The sequence below is a fragment of the Ylistrum balloti genome, unplaced genomic scaffold (genome assembly GCF_031769215.1).
Source record: "Ylistrum balloti isolate Yb309-2 unplaced genomic scaffold, AGI_CSIRO_Ybal_v1 Utg370160, whole genome shotgun sequence".
Taxonomy (NCBI): Eukaryota; Metazoa; Mollusca; class Bivalvia; order Pectinida; family Pectinidae; genus Ylistrum; species Ylistrum balloti.
Window position 1 is genome coordinate 829210 of NW_026782156.1, and position 26310 is coordinate 855519.

The window sequence follows — 26310 nt, forward strand, 5'->3', positions numbered from 1 at the left end:
AACAATGAAAGCAATACAAGGACACACGTATGCGTCACAAAATCTGTTTTTGTTTGTTCTTCTGGTATTATTTGTGAACTTAACTGGAGTTGGTAAGTACGACCTATTTGCCACGAGTGACTGTTTATTGTAGAATACCCCTTCGGATTTGGGGCGAATCGTCTGGCCAGTGGGTGTAACATCAACCGGTCCTGTCATTTAATAGGGACCGACCTCAAACGATTTATTACCGGACGTTATTTTGTCGACTAAAGTTAATTTTCTCATCGTTAACCTTCTTTTCTTGATATATTCTCTGTAAAGGTCCGCTTCTGTTCTTATAATCTAGCTGCTTTTACTCCAAACAGCTTTGGCAAAGGCATGTCGCTGCCCCTGGTGCTAATGTAATTTCAAAACAAAAGTTCATTAACAGTACATTTTCTCAAATCCAAGGATGTTTCCAATATGTTTGATAAGATGGAACAAAGCATATAATAAGATTTTCTGCATAATTTGAACTGGTGAACATTGTTTGAATTAAATTACAATATGTACTTGAATTTTTTTTTTTTATATATTTTGCATTATCTGTCTTCAGAATCTGTGTGCAGCGAGAACTGTCGTTACGGACAGGAATTTTGCAGAGAGGACACCTCCCACTGCTTGTATGGTTGTAATGATGGTTTTCTGGGAGATGCTTGTGGTCAGGTCTGCTCAATTTTTTATTGTAAGGCATGCATGTACAATAACTCAAAAGAAATTTGTACAAGATGTAAGGATGGACATTATGGTATTGACTGTTTACAACAATGCAGTGATTCATGTATAAACAAAAAATGTGACAGATTTGGACGATGCATATTTGGATGCAAAGAAAACCACCACGGTGAAAGATGTGAACACCAGAAATGTTCATTTGTTGACTGCTTATCATGTGCATACACCCAATATGATTCATATTGTTCTGAATGTATACAGGGCAAGTACTGGAATCCATATGTCAATAACTGTACCAATTGTAGTGACCATTGTGTTGGTGGACAACTAGCTTGCAACTCATCCAATGGGGTTTGTAACCAAGGCTGTGAGCAAAGGTGGTTTGGTCACCTTTGTGACAAATATTGTCCTGTCGATAATTGTACACAGTGTATAGAAGTGTTCCATGGAACACAAAAAGTCAAGGAATGTCGCACATGTGTGGATGGATTTTTCACATCCCATGGAATTTGTGAGAAATGCAGCGATACATGCTTGGACAAAACAACGTGTGATGGACAAAATGGAAAATGTCTTGCTGGGTGTAAGATAGGATGGTATGGAGATCGATGCAACAAGGAGTGTCATATTGCAAATTGTAGACAATGTGAAGAAATTAATCGGAACCATATTTATTGTGAGATTTGTGAAAATGGATTTTATCGGAGTTCTAAAGATTCAAAATGTCTTTATTGTCCACCCAACTGTACAAATGGATGCAATAATACAAATGGAATCTGCATTGGTGGTTGTAAGACAGGTTATTATGGCCATCAGTGTGATAATATATGTGGTCACTGTGCAAATATTCCTTGTAATGAAACAAACGGGTATTGTCTGCAAGGCTGCGAGCCAGGATGGTATGGAACCTGGTGTATGTCCACTTGTCCAATACATTGTCGCAGTTGTCTTGACTTTAAAAACAATACCTGTGGTGCCTGTGAATCAGGCTGGTATGGACCAAGGTGTGAATTGAAATGTAGTGAATTTTGCCAAAGAAATTCCTTTAATAGCTTTCTTTACTGTGACAAGGACACTGGAGAATGTTCAGATGGCTGTCCTCCTAGTTATCGTGGAGCATTCTGTAACATTACCTGTCATGATAATTGTTTTGCAGACCTCTGTGATCACACAGGAAATTGTTCTTATGGATGTAAACGTAACTATTATGGTCCGAATTGTAATAAACGTTGCTCAGAGAATTGTGAGGTTTGCCACCAAGGAGATGGAAAATGTTCTGTTCCCTGTCGCCAGGGATATTACGGTGAATACTGCAACAATGCATGCAGCAAATCCTGCTTATACCAATCCTGTGACGAGCATGGGACTTGTGTTTCTGGTTGTGAAAATGGTTACTATGGCAGTACCTGTGAGAAAGTTTGCAGCTCTCACTGCATTGACAATACATGTGATTTTGTGTCAGGGTACTGCAGTCGTGGCTGTATGTCTGGTTACTATGGGAACCGGTGTGATGTGGAGTGTAGTCACAATTGTCTGAAGAACTGCAAGCGAAATTTGGGTTTCTGTCTTGGCTGCATAAACGGTTTTTATGGTAACAGATGTGAACAGCTATGTCAATATTGTTTCAATGACACATGTGAACAGGGAACAGGTGTGTGTACCTATGGCTGTGAGGCAGGTGTTACTGGACGTGACTGTTCTAACAGTAAGTATCTGAAGGCCTTATTAATCGCTGGGGTTTCCAAAATATGATTGGTTATTATATTGCATGCTTTTGTAAATGACCTTAAATGCAATTTGATGCAATAATTTCTTTTGGTTTAATAATACATGGAGATACTTATATGAACAAACATGAAAATACCGCGCCCACAGACGTACAGCAACAAAATACTGGTATTCGCAAATCAAAGTATTTTAAAAAAATATTTAAATTCCAATCCTATCAAATTATTGCAAGTAAAACTTTTTTTTCTAATTTAGTAGCTAGATTATGGTCTAGAAAACAATTCATACTTTGTTTAGTTTTTAGACAGACATTCATTTACAGATAATGCTGGTAGTTTTAATGGATGTTTTTGATAAATAATAAAATACTTATGTTACAGAGTGCCAGCCTGGAAGCTTTGGCCCTGACTGTAAACTTTCATGTAGTAACTGTAAGGATAACACTCAATGTGATGTCATTAATGGTACATGTCTACTGGGATGTATTGATGGCTGGACAAACTACAACTGTCAGCGCAGTAAGTATTCTCAGATCATCTTACATACTGGTATATTAATTCTGTATTCAGGTATACCATGTAGTTTAATTTGAATGACACTTTTTTTTCCAATTTTTTGAAAAAGTAAATATTCCTATTGTATCAAATAAATATACCATATCTATAAAGAATATAGAAACTCTTTCGATGTCAGAGATCCAATGTACTATCACCTGAGTTATGATTAAGAAATAGGTCAGCTGGCTTAGCATGGACTAATCGCAATGCAGGACAATGAAATAATACCTAATGATAATTCTGTACCAGTCATATGCTCTGGCTCTTTAAATGAATAATTTCATTACGTTTTGCGAGTGAAATAGTAGGAATTTATGAATTTGAGAAAAACTGATATCATTACTGCAGTGATGATATCAGAAATCATAATATAATCACAGTGATGATTATTGATATAAATTTTCAGTGATGATATAACTGTCATAGTTTTGATAAACTAGAATGATGTTTATAGTGACTGCATTGGAATTTGCCAATTTTCCAATTCCAGCACAAATAAAGCAAAAGGTAAACTAGAAATTGTTGCTAACAATTCTGTTAGTTTTTCACTTTTTTGGCGACAATCTTGGATATCGGACAGACTCAGAGTTAATCTCAGCTTCATTTAATGCAAACCTAAACAGAATTCCACAAGCTGACCTGAGCAGTTAAAAAACATCCATTTTCAAAATTGCGGTCATGGCAGCCATCTTGGATTTCGGACCAACTTAGAAAATAACAACTCTTAGTCAAAACAAAAATGGTAGTCCTTTATCCCAGCATGCTACAAGCCTAATATCAGTTCCCCCTTGCTTTTTGTTTGATCAAAGATGTTTGAAGATTTCATATACATTTGACACCTGTGACCTTGAATGTTAGTCAAGGTTATTCATAATTGCAAGCCTTATGAAACAACACCTGTAGATCAATATATACTAAATACTAGTGCTCTACACCTTGTGGAACTTGAGAAGAAAATTGTTTAACACTGGTACCCTATATTGTACATTTCAACAAGGATTTCAACTTTGACCCCCTACAGAAACCGGAAGTTGACATTTTTCCTGATAACAATATATGAGAAAGTTTCTTTGTTTGTTAATCTCTACAACATATCCAAAGATGAACTTTGTATCTTGAAATCTTATATATAACTGCATAACAACGAAGAAATACACTTTTTAAAGGTTCAAACATATTTGACTCCTGTGACATTGAATGTCAGTCAAGGTTATTCATATTTGCAAGCCTTATAATGTAATATCTGATGATCAATATATACCAAATATTAGTTCTCTGGACCTTGTGGAACTTGAGAAGAAGATTGTTGAATACTGGTACCCTATTTTGTATATTTGAACTTTGACCCCTTTCAGAAACCGAAAGTTGACATTTTTCCTGATAACAATATATGAGAAAGTTTCTTTGTTTGGTAATCTCTACAACATATCCAAAGATGAACTTTGTATCTTGAAATCTTAAGGAGATATAACTACTGTACATCAAAATAAATTAAACAATTTTAAGGTTCAAATATATTTGACCCCTATGACCTTGAACATGAATCAAGGTTGTTCATATTAACAAACTTTATTTTCCACTACTTGAATATGATATTGACCAAATATCATGACCTTAGGCCTTTTAGTTTTTGAGCAGAAGATTTGTTAATTTTATGTCACAAAATTGAACCCTTAAACTTTGACGCCTACCGAAAACCAGAAGTTGACATATGACGGTGTATTTTTTGTCCAATTTGGTAGTACTTTATCCGAGCATGCTACATAGCAAATATGAGAGCCCTACACGTTTTGGTTATTGGAAAAAATTATTTTAATAAATTTAACATAATTAACCCCAGTGACCTTGAACATGGGTCAAGGTCGTTCATATTAACAAACCTAATTTTCCTACACTTGAGTATGACTTGGACCAAGTATTATGACCTTAGGCCTTTTGGTTTTTGAGAAGAAGATTTTTGAAGTTTGTATCTCAAAATCGCACTTTTGAAATTTGATCCTACCGGGAACCGGAAGTTGTCGTTTTATAGAAAAACGTTTCATGAGAAATATTATTCATATCTAATTCTACATCACATATCCAAAGTTTAATTCAGTACATGGAGCCGTTCATGAGATACTGACACTAAGCTAAAATTGGAAATTAGGTCATGGTGGCCATTTTGTTTTTTCAACCTGGTTCACAATCTCACCAATTACTAAAATGGATATCGGAAAACTTTTTCCGACCAATTAAAATAAGTTATTTATTAAAGATTTTGGAATAATTCAAGTTCAAACTTTTTGTCAGCATTTCAAAAGATCAAAGGAAATTTTCAAAATTGTGTAAAACAGTAACGAAAAACATTACGGAAAAAGTTAAGATATCAACTTCATTAGATAACCATTCTGCATTGATTTATCGAAGAATTTTGAAAAATTTGTGACCTTTGACCCAACAGCGAGCTTTTTTATTCGACATATTTTCTGATAACATGTCATGACAAAAATTTAGATAAGGAAATTCTCTATAAATAATATAATTGCACAAACTCTCCACAATGAATGGTTTTTGGGTAAAAAGCCCTCATTAGTTGTTTTTTTATCAACTATCAACATCATATGAAAAAAATTGAGGGTAGATCATCTTCGAAAGTAATAGATTGTTTCTTGTGAGAAAACTGTGCCCATTTGTGTTACACTTAAGCCTATATTATGTGCTACAGCATAGATGTGATTTTTATATTCCAGAGTCACTAAGGATTGTACATTACACACAAGAAGCAGACAGTGAGCGAAGCACCATCGCCATCTCGACTAGTGCCACTGTTGGGGTGTTTCTGACCATTGTAGTCATTGTGGTGGGTGCGGTATGTCATAGACGTGGTAGGTGCCCCGGAGCTTGTGCTTTAAAGAAGAAGAGTGAGAGTAGTCTTCCAGGTGACCATCAGAACTATCAGGTAAGCATTGATGAATCCTGTAAAGGTCAAGACTTTTAAAGCTTACTGTGGCACACACATGCTGGACCTTCTTATTTTTCTGGCAAGTATTATTCTATTAAGAAAATAGAATTGTGTCAAATGTTTGCATTTGTAGTTGGCAAATGATATCATTTTTCTCCTAAAGATAGTTAATTCTTAAAGCTGAATGTGGTGATACAATTATGAAAAGCTATTACTTATGATTCTGCTTTGTATGTACAGGCACCTGTAAGGAAGACATCTGTGGAAGGAAGTGACCAGCCCATTTCCATGATATCTTATCTGCCTTCAGCTAGAGTAGGCGCTCTGACCATTGACCCAGCTGACCTTCAGCTAGAGACAACGGAGATGAAAGGACTGTTCTATATAGTGAAAATTGGGAACTTGCAACACACACAGTCTAGGTCCACTGTAATGGTCAAGCTTCTTTGTAAAGGTTTGTCCATTAAAATTAAAATTGGATGTTCAAATTAGCTGATGGTTCATTCTTGGCTGGAATGGTCAAACATCAGCCATAGTCCACCATTGACTGTAATGGTTAAAATTCTTTGTAAAGGTCAGTCCCAGCCACCATAAGATCAAACTTCTTTGTAAAGGTGATACAATTTTTCCAATATTGTTACAACTTTTTTGTTGACAGCAACCCAGAGGAGACTTCAATCTGATTTTCTCCATGACGTTGAGGTGGTGCGAACCCTTGATCTCCATAGAAACATCCTCTCCTACATTGGTCTTTGTGAAAATGAAAGTAAGTACATTGGACTTTGCTTAATTGTATAGCCCTTAAGTTAAACTTGTACTTTCAAACTCTACAGTGAAATCAACGCAAGAGTCATTATTGTCAATCAAATGGTAATTATACCCCTACCTATGTAAGGGAGGGGGAATGTCATAATGTGTGTGTGGATCAATGATATAATTTTGTATATAATATCTCATGAACCACAGGACAGATTTAGTTCATATTCATACCATAGCATTACCAAACTCAACACCTCATGTGATTTTGGATAAGTTCAAAGTTCAAAGGTCACACTTTATCTTAGATTTAGATCAAAAGAAAAAACTTAGGGATGTTGGGTATGTGTAAGCCCCTCCTCACTTTATTCTTATTATGGATTAAACAGATTTTAAATAAAATTTGCATATTGTAATAGGTTGTGAGGTCATCTGACCCAAAAGTTCAGGATGAGCCATTGTGTTTTATCTGTTGTCGTCGGCTATCTGCCTTGAGTAAACTTTCCATTCAAATGACTTCTTCTCAATAACCAGAAGGCTCAGGTCACTGATATTGGGCCTGTAGCATGATGGGTTAAAGGGATACCAAGTTTGTTAATATGAATGAACTTGACTTACTTTCAAGGTCACATGGGTCAAATATGTTAAAATCTTTAAACTACTTCTTCTCAATAAGTGAAAGGCCCAGGGTGCTGATATTAGGCGTGTAGCATACTTGGAGTTAGGACTACCAAGTTTGGTAATAGGAATGACATTGACCCACTTTCAAGGTCACAGGGGTCGAATATGTTAAATGTTTAAACAACTTCACAATAAGCAAAAAGCCCAGGGTGCTGATATTGGACCTGTAGAATGCATGGATAAAGGACTACTGTTTGTTCATATCATTGACTTAGACCTATTTTCTAGGTCAGTTGTGTCAAATATGTCAAAGTCTTTAAACAACATCTTCTCAATAAGCAAAAGGTCCATGGTACTAATATTAGGCCTTTAGCATGCTGAGATGAAGGGCTACCAAATTTGTCCACCTTGACCTACTGTCAAGGTTACAAGGGTCAAACGTATTGAAATACGTAAGCAACTTCTTCTCAATAACCAAAAGGCCAAGGGTCTTGATATTGGGCCTGTAGCATGCTTTTTCAACATGCAACATGTTCAGAGTTATGGCATTTGTGTAGTGCATGTATAAAGAATATGATTTCAAATTTGTAAAAAAATACCTTTATGAACCAACCAATGTCTTCTATGTGAGCTGTAGTGTAGTTGAGCAATTTATTTTAGGCCTTTTTGGCCTCTTTCATATTTAAATCTTTATAGTCAGATGACCCTTTAGGCTTATTGCCTGTTGTTAATTTATTACCAACAAAAAAGGTATAAAATAGTTATTTAATTTCTTTACTTCATTCAAACATAGATCTAAGCACTGTTAAAAAATAAGAACAAAAATAGTGATGAAATAAAAAAAAAATGATCTGGAATTCTCCTTGAGCACTCTGTAAGTTGATATGCCGCCTCAGGTACATATATGTAAACAATAAAATACTTTTAGCAATAACAGTAAATTGTAATACACCAAAATTTAGTGTAATCAAAACAGTGTTAACATGCAGTCTTAACAAAGAATTTTGACATTACAGGATTTATACATAGTGTGTTTGAGGCCTGTGTTTGTGGAGATCTTAAAAAGTATTTGACCAACCTGAAGCGATCATCCAGTGACCCAGCCACCAATACAGTACGACTTTGCTACGTGGAATTGATTAAATTTGTGGTGGATATTTTACAAGCTCTTATATTTCTACATAACAATAAGGTAGTTATCATATCAAGCTAAAGCCTAGTATTTGTTGTAACCTGTTAATCTCACTGATAGTGCTGAGAATGTGAACATGATGTGAGTCTGTTAATATCACTGATAGTGCTGAGAATGTGTACAAGATGTGAGCCTGTTAATATCACTGATGGTGCTGAGAATGTGTACAAGATGTGAGTCTGTTAATATCACTGATAGTGCTGAGAATGTGTACAAGATGAGAGCCTGTTTATATCACTGATGATGCTGAGAATGTGTACATGATGTGAGTCTGTTAATATCACTGATAGTGCTGAGAATGTGTACAAGATGTGAGCCTGTTAATATCACTGATGGTGCTGAGAATGTGTACAAGATGTGAGCCTGTTAATATCACTGATAGTGCTGAGAATGTGTACAAGATGTGAGCCTGTTAATATCACTGATGGTGCTGAGAATGTGTACAAGATGTGAGTCTGTTAATATCACTGATAGTGCTGAGAATGTGTACAAGATGTGAGCCTGTTAATATCACTAATAGTGCTGAGAATGTGTACAAGATGTGAGCCTGTTAATATCACTGATAGTGCTGAGAATGTGTACAAGATGTGAGCCTGTTAATATCACTAATAGTGCTGAGAATGTGTAAAAGATGTGAGTCTGTTAATATCACTGATAGTGCTGAGAATGTGTACAAGATGTGAGCCTGTTAATATCACTGATAGTGCTGAGAATGTGTACAAGATGTGAGCCTGTTAATATCACTAATAGTGCTGAGAATGTGTACAAGATGTGAGCCTGTTAATATCACTGATAGTGCTGAGAATGTGTACAAGATGTGAGCCTGTTAATATCACTAATAGTGCTGAGAATGTGTACAAGATGTGAGCCTGTTAATATCACTAATAGTGCTGAGAATGTGTACAAGATGTGAGCCTGTTAATATCACTGATGGTGCTGAGAATGTGTACAAGATGTGAGCCTGTTAATATCACTGATAGTGCTGAGAATGTGTACAAGATGTGAGCCTGTTAATATCACTGATGGTGCTGAGAATGTGTACAAGATGTGAGTCTGTTAATATCACTGATAGTGCTGAGAATGTGTACAAGATGAGAGCCTGTTTATATCACTGATGATGCTGAGAATGTGTACATGATGTGAGTCTGTTAATATCACTGATAGTGCTGAGAATGTGTACAAGATGTGAGCCTGTTAATATCACTGATGGTGCTGAGAATGTGTACAAGATGTGAGCCTGTTAATATCACTGATAGTGCTGAGAATGTGTACAAGATGTGAGCCTGTTAATATCACTGATGGTGCTGAGAATGTGTACAAGATGTGAGTCTGTTAATATCACTGATAGTGCTGAGAATGTGTACAAGATGTGAGCCTGTTAATATCACTAATAGTGCTGAGAATGTGTACAAGATGTGAGCCTGTTCATATCACTGATAGTGCTGAGAATGTGTACAAGATGTGAGCCTGTTAATATCAATAATAGTGCTGAGAATGTGTACAAGATGTGAGCCTGTTAATATCACTGATGGTGCTGAGAATGTGTACAAGATGTGAGCCTGTTAATATCACTGATAGTGCTGAGAATGTGTACAAGATGTGCTCTGTTGACACTAAATTGATGATATATAAAAATGAGTGGCCTTTACATACTGAATTTACAAAACAATGTATTTTCTTCCTCAGTGTAGATAGGATTACATTACCAATTAAAAGGTTGTGTTCTATCTTGTACACTCCATATGTCCGTGCTAATATGCTTCACTTGACAGAGTGGTCATTGAAACATCATATTTAAATCATACTTAAATACTGGTTCTGTTGTCAGAACTGCTTTAATATTGAAATTACCAACTTGAAGATAATGTTACAAAACAAAGCTACATTGTAATTACATATGACAAAGAGCCTTTAAGTAAAATTTGTATCAAATTTATTGACAAGTTGATGAATTAAAAATGACATGGATACAGGTGTTAAACATGGACACTGGTGTCAAATTCTATTACTCATATTCTTTAAAAATATGGGAAAACTCAGAATTCTAATAGAAATATATGCTTTCATGGTGGAACTACAGTTGTTTGACATCATTTGAATGATGTCACTATACATACACTGTTATTGAAAACTGTCCTCAAAATACTGATAGGTGGGCTATTATTTAATGAGGCATTAATGAATTATTACATGCATTTCCTTGAGAAGACATTTAATTTTGACTTCAAATGAAAATTTTCTTGTAAAAGTAGGGATAAAGCAAGGAATGATTCCATGGTTCAATGTTGTTACATGTTTCCAGATAATACATCGGCTGGTCGGTGCCCAGAATGTCTACCTTGACAATGACTACACAGCTAAGCTTGCCAACTTCCACTTTGCCATTAAGTATAGAGATGCAGATAGAGAGAATGGAAGAGTCCGTGCTCGGAAGGTAAATATCATTTACCAAATTCTAAATTGATCATATTTATATTTTCATTGTCGCATTGCATTTACTGTAATATTTGTCAAACATTAAAAATGTTATGAAATTCCACCGATAATTTGCAAAATACACGTTATTTCCTCCCCCCATCTCCTTACTTTTTTCCAATATACACATGTTATCTTTAGATTATATGACAAGTCTCCAAATTGGTCGTAATTTTTAAAGTTCAAAATCACAACCTTTTCCTGAAAACTGAGAGGGTAAAAAAGTAGGATTGAGTTACCAGAGTTCCCTTGGGCTGGACTTTGTATTAAAATGTATTGATGGTTTAGATGTTACTAAGGATTGTTTTGATGTCATTTAATGGAAGGATAGCTGTATATTTACCAGCCCTTAAGTGTCATTCCTTGTTTATATATTTGATTTGTAATATGACTTCAGAATCATTTTGCTTATAGTAATTTCTCTCTTCTGTTTTTCAGTTGCCTCAGAGATATGCAGCATGGATGCCACCTGAGGCTCGAGCTGAGGACATTTACTCAAATTACACTGACATGTAAGTATTAACCAATGTATTATTTTATCAAAAAATAAATTTGGTGTGGCAGATTTTAATATCTACTTTGCTAGACTTCTGTACAAATATATATAATGATAAACCTTAAATAGATTGATTTTGTTCAGTAAGATTTTAAGCGCACTATCATCAGATGGTGGGCTGATCAAATTTCCTTTGTCAGTGGTCCATCTATCTGTAGGCAATTATTTCTTTATTTAGAAATACTGGATCAGCATCCTCAAATTTCATCTATATGTTCAACTTGGTTACTAGATGTGCATTGTCTACTTTTGAAACAGATAAGAAAATCAAAATGACTTTTGAGGTTCACAAGTTGTAGCTGGTTATCAGTGAATTTGACAAGTTGAAGATACTTATTACAATTACTTCAGAAATATTGGATGGTCATTCTCTTTAGGTTCTCTGTGGTCCGTAGATTTGCTTTGTCTGTTTATTGAACACATCTGACAGCTTTCGTTATCCATGTTCATTTGTCAGTTACGGCACTTTGATGTTGTCATTTGATAAATTCATCCATCAATGCAACAATTGGTTCGAGCAAATAAAAGGAAAGGAGAGTAAAAAGTGATAAGATCCAACTTACATATAATTAATGCTTCATACTGGTGATTTCCCTTCGGGTTACACCACTTTTATGACCTCTTCATGTATAGAAATCTTCCTTCGACTTCTTGTGTTATTAAATCATTATATAAAGAAAATATATTTTTGTTAAACCTTTAAATGACTTCTTCTTATGAACTAAAAGGACTAGAGGCATGATATTTGGCTGGTATGTTCCTAGGATGAATCATGTCAAAGCTGCAGAAAAGAAATGACTGACTTATATATTTAAGGTCATAGGGGTCAGATTTGTTAAAACCTTTAAATGACTTCTCATGAATTAAATGGCCTAGAGGCATGATATTTGACTGGAACATATATACCAGGTGAGCGTTGCAGGTCCATTGGGTCTCTTGTTTTGTATTAATCTAAAGATTGAAATATAACTAGACCTACTGATCTTGTTTTGCCTTTTGAGGAGACCTGACAGGGAGACTTGATGTGTGTCTGAAATGTGACATTTAAGATATGCCGGTAGATGAACCAGTTTGTCTGCATTAATGAATTGGCCCAGTGTAAAGTGGTTTGTAAACATACACATGAAATATTCATAATAAGGTTGAATTTAATTACAGATGTGTATATTTTTCTTTTGCAGGTGGGGAATAGGTGTGTTGTTATGGGAGATAGTAACTCTTGGTAACAGTACAAACCTACAGGATACCACAGAGTTAGGTAGTTCCATAGCTGGTCCTAGTAACCACAGAGCCCTAGTGACTGGTCCTAGTGACCATAGGGCCCCAGGAACTGGTCCTAGTGACCATAGGGCCCCAGGAACTGGTCCTAGTGACCATAGGGCCCCAGGAACTGGTCCTACTGACCATAGGGCCCCAAGAACTGGTCCTAGTGATCATAGAGCACCTGTTGCAAGTGTCAGTGGCCAAAGAGCCCTTGCAGCTGGTCCTAGTGACCAGATAACCCCAGAGACAAATCTTAATGACCATAGAGCCCTAGGGGCAAGTCCTAATGGTCCTAGAACCCTAGGAGCAAGTCCGAATGACTCCAGAATTCCTGGAACAAGTAATGCTGATCACAGAATCTCAAGACCTGGACGGACCGGAACGGCACCCATTGGCTACCTCACAATTCCCATCGACTGCGACAGATTTCTGTGAGTTACTGAATAAATATGTCAACATTGTATTTCATCAGACAAGACTATAGATGTGTTTCCAGAGACAGATCAAACATAATAGTGTTATTGGAGTAATTTTGGATCATTGATAATCTTCAACATGATTTGAAGATAACAAGTCAAAACAATTTTTTTTCACTTCATATGTTTGATGATTGTAGAAGTATGCAGGTGAATCTTATAAACTCTATCCCTGATTATTCTCACAAGGATTTACTTCTTGTTTACATAAAAATGTGTTTACGTGTTTATATGGCTTTCTTTTTGTAATGTTATCATGTGTTATTCCACAGGTCCCAGTGTATCGAGCAGTGCTGGAATACTGCCCCAGAAAACAGACCTTCATTTACTCCAATGGTTCGCAAACTGTCTGCTTCTCTGACACGAAGATGGGTATGTTTATTCCAAATAGACTTGTTTTGTATTTTACAAAATAAGCTTAAACAATGTTTAGAAATATTAACTTCAAATCAGAAATACAAATAAACAAAAGCTTTTTGGCCAAACTGGTCAATTCAGTGTCAACATGTGCTCTACGAAATTGTTCCACTATAAATAAATCTACCTGTACCTGACATTGGATATGCTATGATAATGTGAAGCTCAAAGTGCACAGTTTTGAATTTTTCTTTAAAAACTAAAGAGAATGTACCAAAAATCAAATGGGTTTCATTTTAACATTTACTGAACATCAACATTTACATAACTATGTCCATGCACAAACCTGTTTATGGAGAATGTGATATTCAGTCAATAAGATTTGGACAGATAAGACCGGTCACCTCACCACACATGCCATTTATTCTGCAGGCCTTTGTCCTGATCTGTGCCTGGAATTTTTTTCACAGGTTCAGTCAGCCCATTTGTTTCACCTGCTTATACAAAAAGCAGCCTTATTTCCTATAGGGAAAAGAAGATACAGTAAAACAGATAAGTCAGTCGACTGGATCAAATGAAATACTTGACTTATCCAATGGTTCAACTTCTCCGTGTTTCTATATCCAATGGTTCAACTTCTCCGTGTTTCTATATCCAATGGTTCAACTTCTCTGTGTTTCTATATCCAATGGTTCAACTTCTCTGTGTTTCTATATCCAATGGTTCAACTTCTCTGTGTTTCTATATCCAATGGTTCAACTTCTCTGTGTTTCTATATCCAATGGTTCAACTTCTCTGTGTTTTTATTTCCAATGGTTCAACTTCTCTGTGTTTCTATATCCAATGGTTCAACTTCTCTGTGTTTCTATATCCAATGGTTCAACTTCTCTGTGTTTCTATATCAAATGGTTCAACTTCTCTGTGTTTCTATATCCAATGGTTCAACTTCTCTGTGTTTCTATATCCAATGGTTCAACTTCTCTGTGTTTCTATATCCAATGGTTCAACTTCTCTGTGTTTCTATATCTAATGGTTCAACTTCTCTGTGTTTCTATATCCAATGGTTCAACTTCTCTGTGTTTCTATATCAAATGGTTCAACTTCTCTGTGTTTCTATATCCAATGGTTCAACTTCTCCGTGTTTCTATATCCAATGGTTCAACTTCTCCGTGTTTCTATATCCAATGGTTCAACTTCTCCGTGTTTCCATATCCAATGGTTCAACTTCTCCGTGTTTCCATATCCAATGGTTCAACTTCTCTGTGTTTCTATATCCAATGGTTCAACTTCTCTGTGTTTCTCTATCAAATGGTTCAACTTCTCTGTGTTTCTATATCCAATGGTTCAACTTCTCTGTGTTTCTATATCCAATGGTTCAACTTCTCTGTGTTTCTATATCCAATGGTTCAACTTCTCTGTGTTTCTATATCCAATGGTTCAACTTCTCTGTGTTTCTATATCCAATGGTTCAACTTCTCTGTGTTTCTATATCCAATGGTTCAACTTCTCTGTGTTTCTATATCCAATGGTTCAACTTCTCTGTGTTTCTATATCCAATGGTTCAACTTCTCCGTGTTTCTATATCCAATGGTTCAACTTCTCCGTGTTTCGATATCCAATGGTTCAACTTCTCCGTGTTTCTATATCCAATGGTTCAACTTCTCCGTGTTTCTATATCCAATGGTTCAACTTCTCTGTGTTTCTATATCCAATGGTTCAACTTCTCTGTGTTTCTATATTCAATGGTTCAACTTCTCTGTGTTTCTATATCCAATGGTTCAACTTCTCTGTGTTTCTATATCCAATGGTTCAACTTCTCTGTGTTTCTATATCCAATGGTTTAACTTCTCTGTGTTTCTTTATCCAATGGTTCAACTTCGCTGTTTTTCTATATCCAATGGTTTAACTTCTCTGTGTTTCTTTATCCAATGGTTCAACTTCGCTGTTTTTCTATGTACAGAGACATTGTGCATCAAAGATTAACCCTATTTTCACTGTTTGTTTACTGGATATGTGTCTCATTGTTTGACAGTAAAAAATAAATAAATAAAAACATTTTTTAATTTTATACACTAACAATATTTTTTATTTAGATAAATGGTTATAAGTAATTTTATACACTAACAATATTTTTTGGTTATTAGTAGTTATTACTTAGTTATAAGTATGAATATGAATCAAGAAATGTGAATGTGAAACAATTGTCATTGAATTGCAGCACACGCATAACCTAGTGAATCAATACCCAAAGTTTTACAAATATTGTGCATTCTGCATTGATATAACATCAATAGCGCTGAGCTGGGTTATGAAAAAGTGAAGGTCGCAGCTACGTTACTACAGCATAACTTTATATGTACACCACTGTAAGAGCGAAACATAAAATAGAATCAAATGGAACTTGTATTTTGTATATATACATATATATCCAGTAAATGAATTTAAAAACATTAAACAAATCTGTCAGTGACAAACTAGTATTATCATTAAAATGCATCTGCACAGTAGTTATCACTTGTATTCTGACAGCTATGCGCATGAAAAAGTAAATAAAAAAGTAGATTTGCAATTAACGGATTACAGTGTATTTTCATCCCCTGCCCAACAAAGTTGGCAGGGATATATTCAAATGCGTTCTGTCCGTCCATCCTTCCAATTGTCCAGATGCTTCTTTTCACATGATATCTTTGAAGGACAGATAGGATTTTGATGAAACTTGGTTGATATACTTGATACCTTTATTCCAGGGGCCTAGTTTAATTAACAGCAAATTCCGTGCATGTTTAATGAGGCTGCTGTGACCTGATTGTCTGATTATTTTAATCACTCTCGAATGCTGCTTTCCACATATCTTTTAAAAGACTGATAGGATTTTGATGAAATTTGGTTGGTACATTTGTTACCTTAATCCACTAGCTAAGTTTGATTAACGGTGAATTCTGCACATATTTAATGAGGCTGCTTGGCTGATGTCTTTTGTAGTTTTTCATGTTGCTCACTTTAAATGTATATATTTTTCAAATGAACATGGACAGGGGATCTTGATGAACTTGTCCTTTTACAATGAAATTTGTCATTACTATTTCTTGAGAAGGACATGGCTGATCTCTCTCATATTTCATATGTAGATTCTCCTTTATCCCTAGTTGTGCTGGTTTGATTTGAGACTGATCAGAAAACAAAATGGCCAATAGACAGCCATCTTGAATTTTACCAAGTACAGTTTGTTATCGCTATTTCTTGAGAGTTACTGAATAGATAGTTCTCAAATTTATATGTAGGCTCTCCTTGGGCCCTCATTGTGCTCATTTGAATTTGGGACCGATATGAAAAAGGCCAAATGACAGCTATCTTTAGTTTCAAGAATGAAAGTGTGTTATCACTATTTGTGAGAAGTGCTGGATCGGTCTCTTTGCCTTTTGTCCCTAGTTGCACCTGTTTTATTTTGGGACTGATTAGGAAAAAAATATGGTTTCCAGGCGACCATCTTGGATTTGTCAGTTAAGATTATTATCACTATTACTGCACAGAAATGTTCAAATTTCTTATTGTCAAGAGAAAAATCAAAAGAGAGAAGGGAAAAAAAGGAAAAGATCTAACGTTTAAAGAACAAATAAAAATCTAACAATGGTGGGTGCGAAGATTCCTAAGGAATCTATTGTTTATAAGAATCGGATGGATCTTTCTCAAGTTTTATATGTAGATTTCTCTAGGTCCTTAGTGGATCATTTTGATTTTGGGACTGATTAGAAACAATAAAAAAGGAAGGCAACCATCTTGGATAGGGGAGCTAAAAATAATTTTTTCCTTTTTCTTGAGAGGAATTAAAACATTTTATGTTAGTAAGAGCAAAAACAGAGGAAAGAAGAGAACAGAAGGGAAAAGATCCAACTTTTGAATGATGGTTGGTACCAACATTCTTCTGGGAGATCTTGTTTCCAAATTAACACCAAACAGTGCCATCTTTATAAATCGTTACAGTGCAGGATCTTGTAGGGGCTGGTAGGGAACATGTATTGCTTTAGCACGGTATGCCTGTTTAAGTAATAGACATAACTATTGTTTTCTTAATATTCTATCGCTCTCCTGCCTATAAATATCAGCTAATTACCACCTGTGTTGTCTCCAATAAATGGTGTTGTGTAACACACCTCAACTGTGGGGTTCACCTTTGCTGTGGATCTGGAGGCAATGATTGCCCCTTCCAATCAATAACCTATTGTATATATTACAATAAGGACAATGCTTGACTTAATTAAGAGATGTAGACATTGGCTACAGGGCAGGATGGTCAGAAGGAATACCTTGGCTTCCAGGTTTTAAGGCATAGAGAGAGCAGGCGGCAGTTTAGTTTTTGAAAATGAGGGCAGATCAGTATGGTCTGCTGTTCCATCCCAGCTAGAACACTGCCCTAATTGCTCTAGATGGAATGTGACAGGTCTCTCATATAATGTTCATCAAGGTAGCAGTCACTGTCAACTTCAAGGAAACCCCATCAAAACATTATCCTGCCTGTTCATTAGGGCAGTTAACAAAGAAAACAAACAAACACACAATAGTATTTTATATAAATAATGATACCAACAGCATAGTCAAACAGAAGTTTTTTTGCTATCCTTTAGTGAGTAGTGGTCACAGTAGGAAAGCGAAAGAAAAATGAAATTATTTACTCATTGATCAGTTTTAGAAAATCATGAAAAAGCTTTTATTATACATCAAATGCTCATTCTTTTCCAGGGAGGGAATGGAGAAGTGCAGATGTCTGTTAGCACTTTGGTTTGATGTTGGAGGAAACAGGTGGAGTTTGGAACTGTTTGACAGAAATCCCAGGACAATTGAATCTCTTGTTTAGAAGTAAACCAAACTTCTAAGGTTGCCCCTTCAACAAAATTTTCATGCAGGATTCCGAAAGATTAAATCTGCAAAAAAACGTTCGCAATTATATTTCATTTCATTAAAAAAACAAAGAGACAATTACGAGGAGATTAAGGATGCTGTATAGGTATGGGTGAAAGTTTTGCCTGATAATCTCGTCATAAGGTTTGTATCAATTTCATTGCAGATTTAGAAATTGTTTTGCTATATATGTCAAAGAAAATCTTTTGTCATGAAGTTGGTTAAGAGTTCAATTAGATGATTTAGTATCATAATCAGATTATGCAGTTTTAGATTGAAAGAAAAAAAACATTTTACCAATTTTCTTTTTATAGAACAAAAACAAATTATTTTGCCCATCTGAGCAATTTTCTTTTCATTCTTTGTTTAAGTTGTTTTTGTTCTAAAGAAAAGGAATAAACTTGAAGTTCTTTTTTTTTGTATGTAAAACCCACGTATACTATGTTGTAGGTGATGTGATTGGTTTAGACAGTTGCCTAAGCTGTTTTTTGCTTTTTTGCCATTCTATATGGTGTCATTGACATTTAGGTACGAAATATTCCAATAACTGATCATTCAGGAACGTCTTTGTAGTGACAAAGTATGTCTATAAATGATTTATCATACCAACAAATGGGGCTGAAATCAGCTGATATGATTATAAAAAATTGAATGTTAAAACATTATGTATATATTTTGTGTGAAATCATGTTGGTTTCAAAAGTCAGCTCAAAAATAAGTAATAAAGATGTAGTTCTTGTCCATCATTACATTGCTATACTGCTGTATATGATCTGCTGTTGAAGATTCAAATGGATTACCTCCACATATCTTAGTGAATACCTATCACAAAGCCACTGGGATTCAGGTCACCCATACATGGGTTTCTTTGGTTACACTACACTCCTCCCTACATATGACCGATGTCTCTCTCTAGGTTAACTTAGTTGAACAATACTTGACATAACTTGTTTGATACTTAATGTTGAAAAAAGATAAAGCTGAAAGTTGGATTTCACTTAAAAGTGATTTTTACAACCTGTTCAATGGTAAATAATTGCATCAACTCATTTTTTCTCTGTGTGTTTCCTTTTCTGTGTTCACTTATAATTTATTAGATCATCCACTTTAAAGCAACATTTTGGTCAACATTATAATTTAAAAACATATATTGAATGTTTGATACGATAACCTGTCATTAATTTCATGTATCAGAGAAGCCAGTGTTTAGGTAGTTACACAAAAATAAGTGACTCACCAATTAACACAAAGTACAATTTTTATTGACAAATAAAAAAAGAGGAAAAAATGGTTGTAAATGTATTCATATGCCAATGAAATATGAAGAGAGACGTAAGAAAATTTTCCTTCTCAATTCATCAGGGAAAACATTCTTATTTGCAAAATTAGAATATGTTTGCACTTAATTCTTTAAGGCAAAATACAACAACAATGCAAAATATGTTTGTAAACAATAACTAAACTTAAAACCATGTGGGTTAGTACTTTTCTTAGGGAGATTAGAAAGTACCAAGAAATACTTATCTTTTCATGATATGTCAACATGGATTGTTTAAAAGATTTTCAAACTCATTTAGACATGTGTCTTTTATTCATACTTGTAGATTTTAAATCACAGGTGATTTCTTTTCCTTTATCAACAGTCTAATTCCACTGACATAATGATAAATGATTTCTGCTAAGAGAGGTAATCCAGCAGTGTTAAAATCATTTTAGATAAGTTATACCGATGTTCATAGTATAATATTTCTTGATGTTGTTGTGATCATTTTATATATATCTATGCAAGACTTTTATAAGTATCTACATATTTATATATTTATCATTAAGAAATTAATATACATACTGCATAGATTAGAAATTACATACTATGGGCTATTCTAGAGATTGAATTAGGTTGTGCTAGAGATTATATATTTAAAAATTACAATATTTATAAAATTAGTTTTTTATCATTTAAAAAATGATAATAAGTTTTAATAGTATATTTTTTAGAAATGTGCTGAAAATTAGTATTAAAATCTTAAACATTTTGTTAATGTTGTAACTTATGACAATTTTCAGGATTAATCATTGTTGTAGTAATGTAGTTTAAATGACCCATTCTTCCAAGATTGATATATATACTGTTCAATCATTGCGCTGATATATTTTGATTTTATGATATATATGAGAAGAGAATATGAATTTTGGATGGTCAAGAAATAATTTTATTGATGAGTGCATACAAGAATGAAAGGGAGTTTTTGTTTGTTTTTTTGTTGTTTTTTTTTTTTGTTCCTCTCAAACCCCAACAATTGATAATTTAAAATGTTACTGCGTCTTATCCACGTGATTGAATAAATAATTCTTTAGAAAAGAGCTTCAGCTGAAAAAATTTCACTGTCAGTAAGTGACATAAATCTGCATTTACATGTACTGGCAATAATAATAATATACTGGACGTGGGCTTATTAAGCCTATATATCCAGATCATCATTGTATGTTTGGGACCTTATGATAATTTTTTACTTTAAGGATTCTTGGCCCTGTTTAATTTGGTGAGTGTATTAAGTTCATTTTGGCCACGATTTTGGTTTACGTTAAATTCTGTTACATCATAATCTAAACAGCACTACTGAACAAATATGCTGATACCTGTTTTTAGGAAATTGAAGGTGCTTGATATGTATGATTGAGAAATTTACTGTGATGACTGGTCACATGGTTCAGGTAACATCAATTTATCACTTTGACTGACCATATCCTTGATTGAAAGTGAACCATTTTATTTTAACTTAAAACTATATATCTATATATAAAAACTTGAGCAAATAACACGGTTTGAATAAAACCATATTAGTGGAAAATCCACATCTAAGGATTGTGAGTCGACAATATTCAATTATACAGGAACAACAAAGACTTCTCTGGTTATCCCTTTTCCCAACACTTCAGTTATTACGAAAATGTCATCTTGGTTTGTTCTGGAAATGTAATGCTTTAATCGTTACTAAGACCCTATTTTGAAATATGACTAAATTTAATGATTTTCCCCAGGATACAGTCATCAGTCTGGTTCTGAAGTGTTGATAATGAATATATATCCGCACGTGGAATACCGCGACACAGTAATGTGGCATTTTTATGAGATTTACTGCCAACACATTTCATATCTAGAAAAAATCAGATAAAAGTAAAGTTTATTGAGTTATTTTAGATACAGGCGATGAATCGTTTCGGACAAGGTTGTTTATGTAACTGAACATAATTATGTCTAGTTGTTGCATTCCTTTCAAAATAAATTTAAATGGAAAGAAAAAAACACTATTTTTCACTGTCTCACATCTTTATGTAAATAATGTACTATTAATGAAGGTAAGGTTCAATTTGAAACAATTTTGAACATTTGTAAATGAATGTAGGCGTGACCTGTGTAGTTGTAGGTAAATAGAGTATCTTTATTGCGGAAGTAACACTTAAGACGTCACACATCGTGTGACCTCATTTTGAATTCAAGCTAAAGGGGATAGAGTCAGCTTACACAGCTGTCTGTGTGCCAATAGAGATAGGATACTGCAGACTACATACATTATTGCACCATTTTAAGCATTATGAAAAATCGTGGCCAAAACCCTCTATGTTAGTAAGTGTTTTTAGGTCATTTTGATGAAATGGTTTCAGGTGCTGTTATGGTTAGCAAGGTATTTATGTACAGAATAACCATTATGTGCTATAAAATAACTTGTCCCAATCAGGAAAATCTCTGTTTATATCTGTTGATCTGCTACTGTGGACTGTCAGCACACTGGGGATCAAAATGATGCTGAATACCTCAGTATTTTTTACTGTGGGACCAAAAGTGGTAATTGAACACTTTTAAGTACAAAACAATGCCCAAGATAATGATGTTGAGTAGGCAAATTTTCACTGAATAAAAAGTAATTTTTCATTATAATACAGTAATTCGCAACTATTCGCTTTTAAGAAATAGAATATTGTATGCTGTACCCATTTTTTTTTTAAATATTATCCCAACTTAATTTATGACAATTAACTTTTGCAAATTTGTTTCATTTGTAAAATTTGCAAAAATAGATTGCACACCTACAGAAAATTGGTTGACATGAGTTTTAAAACCAATTCTTGGAATGGTACAGATAGCAATCCCCTGTACATACTATAACTTCAATATTGTTATATTGTCGATATACTGCCAGTACCATTCAATTCACATTCCACTTTGAAATTTTACAGCAAACCAGGAATACCTATTGACCATTCCACAGACTTGAGTTTTATTTTGTAAATTTTGAGATTTTTTTTTCTTTGATACATTCTCTTGATTTGATTTTTTGCTAATTATAAAAAGAACATCTAAATTGTAATCATATACATGTATATATATCTAAAAAAAAAAAAAAAAAAAAGACTTTTTTTTTGTCAAAGAACAGCAATAAGTGTAACACATTTTGGTGTTATCCTATCTATATATTGAAAACCATGACATTTATGGGCTGATGACTTTCAGGCAGTAAGGGTTAAATCACCGCCAGAAGCATGTTTTGATAGAAACAAGAATACCAGGACTTGACTCTGTTTATCTCTAAAGACATAGTACTTTAGTTCATGTAGATAAGATATCCATCTCACTAGGTCTGGATATTAGATGGTCCTATATGTTATTTCCTATCAAACCAGTTAAGATTGTTATCATATTTTCCTCCGACCTCATAATTAGAACATTCCATCCAGCTAAACATAAATATACCATATACATGTAGTATTTGTGGCAATAAGCCATCCCACACCAGTTGTTTATTAGAGTAATCACCAGATGTTTATGTACTATATACCCGCTGTAAGCCTACCTGTTGTACACAAATCTTTTTCTTTTGTGTTGACACTCTAGGTTAAGACCCTGTAAGATATATAGAGCTGTAGATTTTGTATCTCAGATAAGACACTCTAGGTTAAGACCCTGTAAGATATATAGAGCTGTAGACTTTGTATCTCAGATAAGACACTCTAGGTTAAGACCCTGTAAGATATATAGAGCTGTAGATTTTGTATCTCAGATAAGACCGAGGTTAATATGAGGTGTATTTATTATCCCATGATAAGTCCATGTTTGGTAATAAGCCTGTAAGATATATACTGTAGATTTTGTATGAGCCAACCCTGTAAGATATATAACTAGATTTTCTATTTTCTAGGTTAAGACCCTGTAAGATATATGCGGAATAAACAGTGAATGTTATTTCATTGTGAAAAAAACCCACTCCATGACTATGTGCTTATTATATATAATTATTTATCAATAAGCCCAGGCCTAGTGATATACCCACAAAGAATATTTTTGCAGATTGGTAGAATTTCCAACTGGCGTTAGTTTATTGTCCTTAAATACAATGAGCCCATCCCCTGATCTTTTTTTCAAAAGTCTGTAAAGTATGATTGAATATATACTCATCAGTTTTCACCAATTTCATTTGATGCTTTGATTAGAATATTGAATGATATAAAAGATGTTTAAGCCATGTGGGGTTTTTTTGTACACTGTATTAGTGAAGAACCCTACCCATATTTTTCTTTTCTTTTCTTTTTTTTTCTTTTTGCACAATCAAATTTTAGCACAATATCGCTTTTTGACAAATAAGCGCAATGATGATGTCAAATATACAGAAGTGACAATTACCACAATTATATTATAATACTTTATGTTCAACACAAAAAGTGCTTAAATGAAACTGCTGAAATATATATGTTTACAGTATAGCAACATGAAGACCAGGTTCATGCATAACCAATTAATAAATCAACAGACAAGAAGAAACAAGGTATCCCTGACTTCTTGCGATTACTTCCTAATTCATAGTTTGTTATTTTACTCCAGTTGCCCTGCATACTGATAAGTATCCGAGCAAGTGATGCAAGGAGTCAACCAAACTCCTCTTAAAATATTTAAAATATATAATTATATAATAGTTTTCAGGTCTCTTTGCAGAAGTTTTGAAAAGATATATAACTTTATTGCAATAAGCATTAATAATTATCATTATTAGCATAATAGTTGGAAAAAAAATCTGATTTATGGTCCAAGCAGAGAATCAAGCAAATTGCTAATTTTCACTATTTTTTCTCTTTTATTTCATGATGTAGCTTCTGCAAAAATTTGAAATTGTTTGTTAATTTGTCCATGCTGGCATGACAATTGTTGTTTATCATATGATTTTACATTTAACGTTTTACCATAGTTTTCATCTTTTACCTAGAAAGTCATTCCTTATTTGGAAATTTTGTTTGAATGTATGTTTTATTTGTTTATTCTTGTATATCAAGTAAGTTTTGTGTTTATGTTTATATATTTTAAATGATTTCTTATAATCTTGATGTTTTATCTTCAAATCAAAAGACAATTTATTTCATATAACCAGTTCATTGACTAGTAATGGGATATGAAAATGTTGAAATCTAGTTGATATTCTGCTTTGTACTTTATAGTGAGTAAGTTTATTCACTGTGCACTTACTATGGTCAGACTGTTCAATCTAATGTGGTCAATTATGCCAATATTGGCCCAAATAAATACAAACCAATTACTGTCATGCCCCCAACAGAAAGAGCATTTGCAGTTAGCGCCTGATTCTCAGGATCAACTACATCAATCTCTGGCAGATCTATGGTCACTCTGATATGTACAAGTACCAGAGTGAGTCTGATATTTTCATATTTAATAAGACTAAGGTCACCAAGGTAATTGAACTAACCCATTAAACATCATCCGGCTGTTCAAGATATCTGGAGCAGTATGAATGCTTCACATTGTGACTGGCTTAAACTTTCAATATATCCTGATGTAGGTCACCTTTTATAAAACAGCTGTTATGAGTGAAACTGCTCCTTATATAAAATCAGAGGATGAGTAGTTGTCATTTATATAATATGTTGTTGATTACTTTAATTAAAGATTGGAATATCATAACCCTATCTCCTTCCCACACAATATTCTGTTTTTATTTGTCTCTTGATATGTAAACGTATTGATATATTTTTTCTGTTACAAATGTTTTGTCGTGGACGTTTTTCGTTTTTAATGTAGATATACAGACTTAATGTATGATCAAATCTAAATATAGTATGATATTATCATGTAAAGAAAGGAGAGGCTTTCATTTCCACAGCAGTTAGTCTGATATTTACATCTGCTTCAGATCTTGTACCTGTCTATGTAGAACCTTTTATTGTTATTTCAGTGTTGTTAATGAACACTAAATACTCCAGGTAAATGTCAGGAGGAATTAAATGACTTGGTGCGAAGAGATGTATGACATGAAATGTTGAACAGCCTCTGTATCAGAGTAAAAAAAAAATCATGATTTACTTTATCTAGTTAAATAGAGGTCTCGAACTGCTAAACTTCTTCACAAGGCATGTTTGAATTCCTTACTTAGCAGAGACACCATCACAAACACCTATGCCTAAGCCATGACTTTATGTAGTCTCTGAAATTGATAAAAAAAAAATGTTTTTGTTTTGTCAGAAACAAAGATTTCTCTTCTGATGAACATTTAAAGTATGAGTTGCTTTGAATTTTTCTAGGAATTTTAATCAAATTGTTTGAAGTATACACTGAAAAATTGATTTTATCAACTCATTGTTTTAGTTTTTAACTCACCTAGTCCAATGGGCAAAATGAGCTTATACCTTGTTCAGTGATTGTTGTTCAACTCTTTGTCTGGCATCAATTTTTCCATTTGAACGACTTCTTCTCAATCACAAACAGACGAAATGTTGTGGTATTTGATTAGTTGGTT

General features: G+C 34.1%; 1 protein-coding gene across 1 annotated transcript; it reads left to right on the top strand.

Annotated features, from left to right (window-relative positions):
• The first annotated feature begins 4 nt into the window (after nucleotides 1-4).
• Nucleotides 5-18440, top strand: LOC132550971 (multiple epidermal growth factor-like domains protein 6). Its single transcript, XM_060215071.1, has 12 exons — nucleotides 5-92; nucleotides 578-2401; nucleotides 2805-2942; nucleotides 5711-5919; nucleotides 6163-6376; nucleotides 6581-6688; nucleotides 8316-8491; nucleotides 10794-10925; nucleotides 11405-11478; nucleotides 12704-13216; nucleotides 13534-13633; nucleotides 18356-18440. The coding sequence occupies exons 1-12, from the start codon at nucleotides 5-7 to the stop codon at nucleotides 18398-18400; spliced, it is 3621 nt and encodes a 1206-aa protein (XP_060071054.1). The 3' UTR covers nucleotides 18401-18440.
• Nucleotides 18441-26310: the final 7870 nt, after the last annotated feature.

What these genes read in the sequence shown, in the direction of transcription:
- LOC132550971 (XM_060215071.1), top strand. Translation starts at nt 5, where the DNA reads ATGAAAGCAATACAAGGACACACGTATGCGTCACAAAATCTGTTTTTG. An exon ending in GTGACCATCAGAACTATCAG is followed by an intron (nt 5,920 to 6,162) that starts GTAAGCATTGAT and finishes TTGTATGTACAG; the next exon opens with GCACCTGTAAGGAAGACATC. An exon ending in TACTCAAATTACACTGACAT is followed by an intron (nt 11,479 to 12,703) that starts GTAAGTATTAAC and finishes TTTCTTTTGCAG; the next exon opens with GTGGGGAATAGGTGTGTTGT.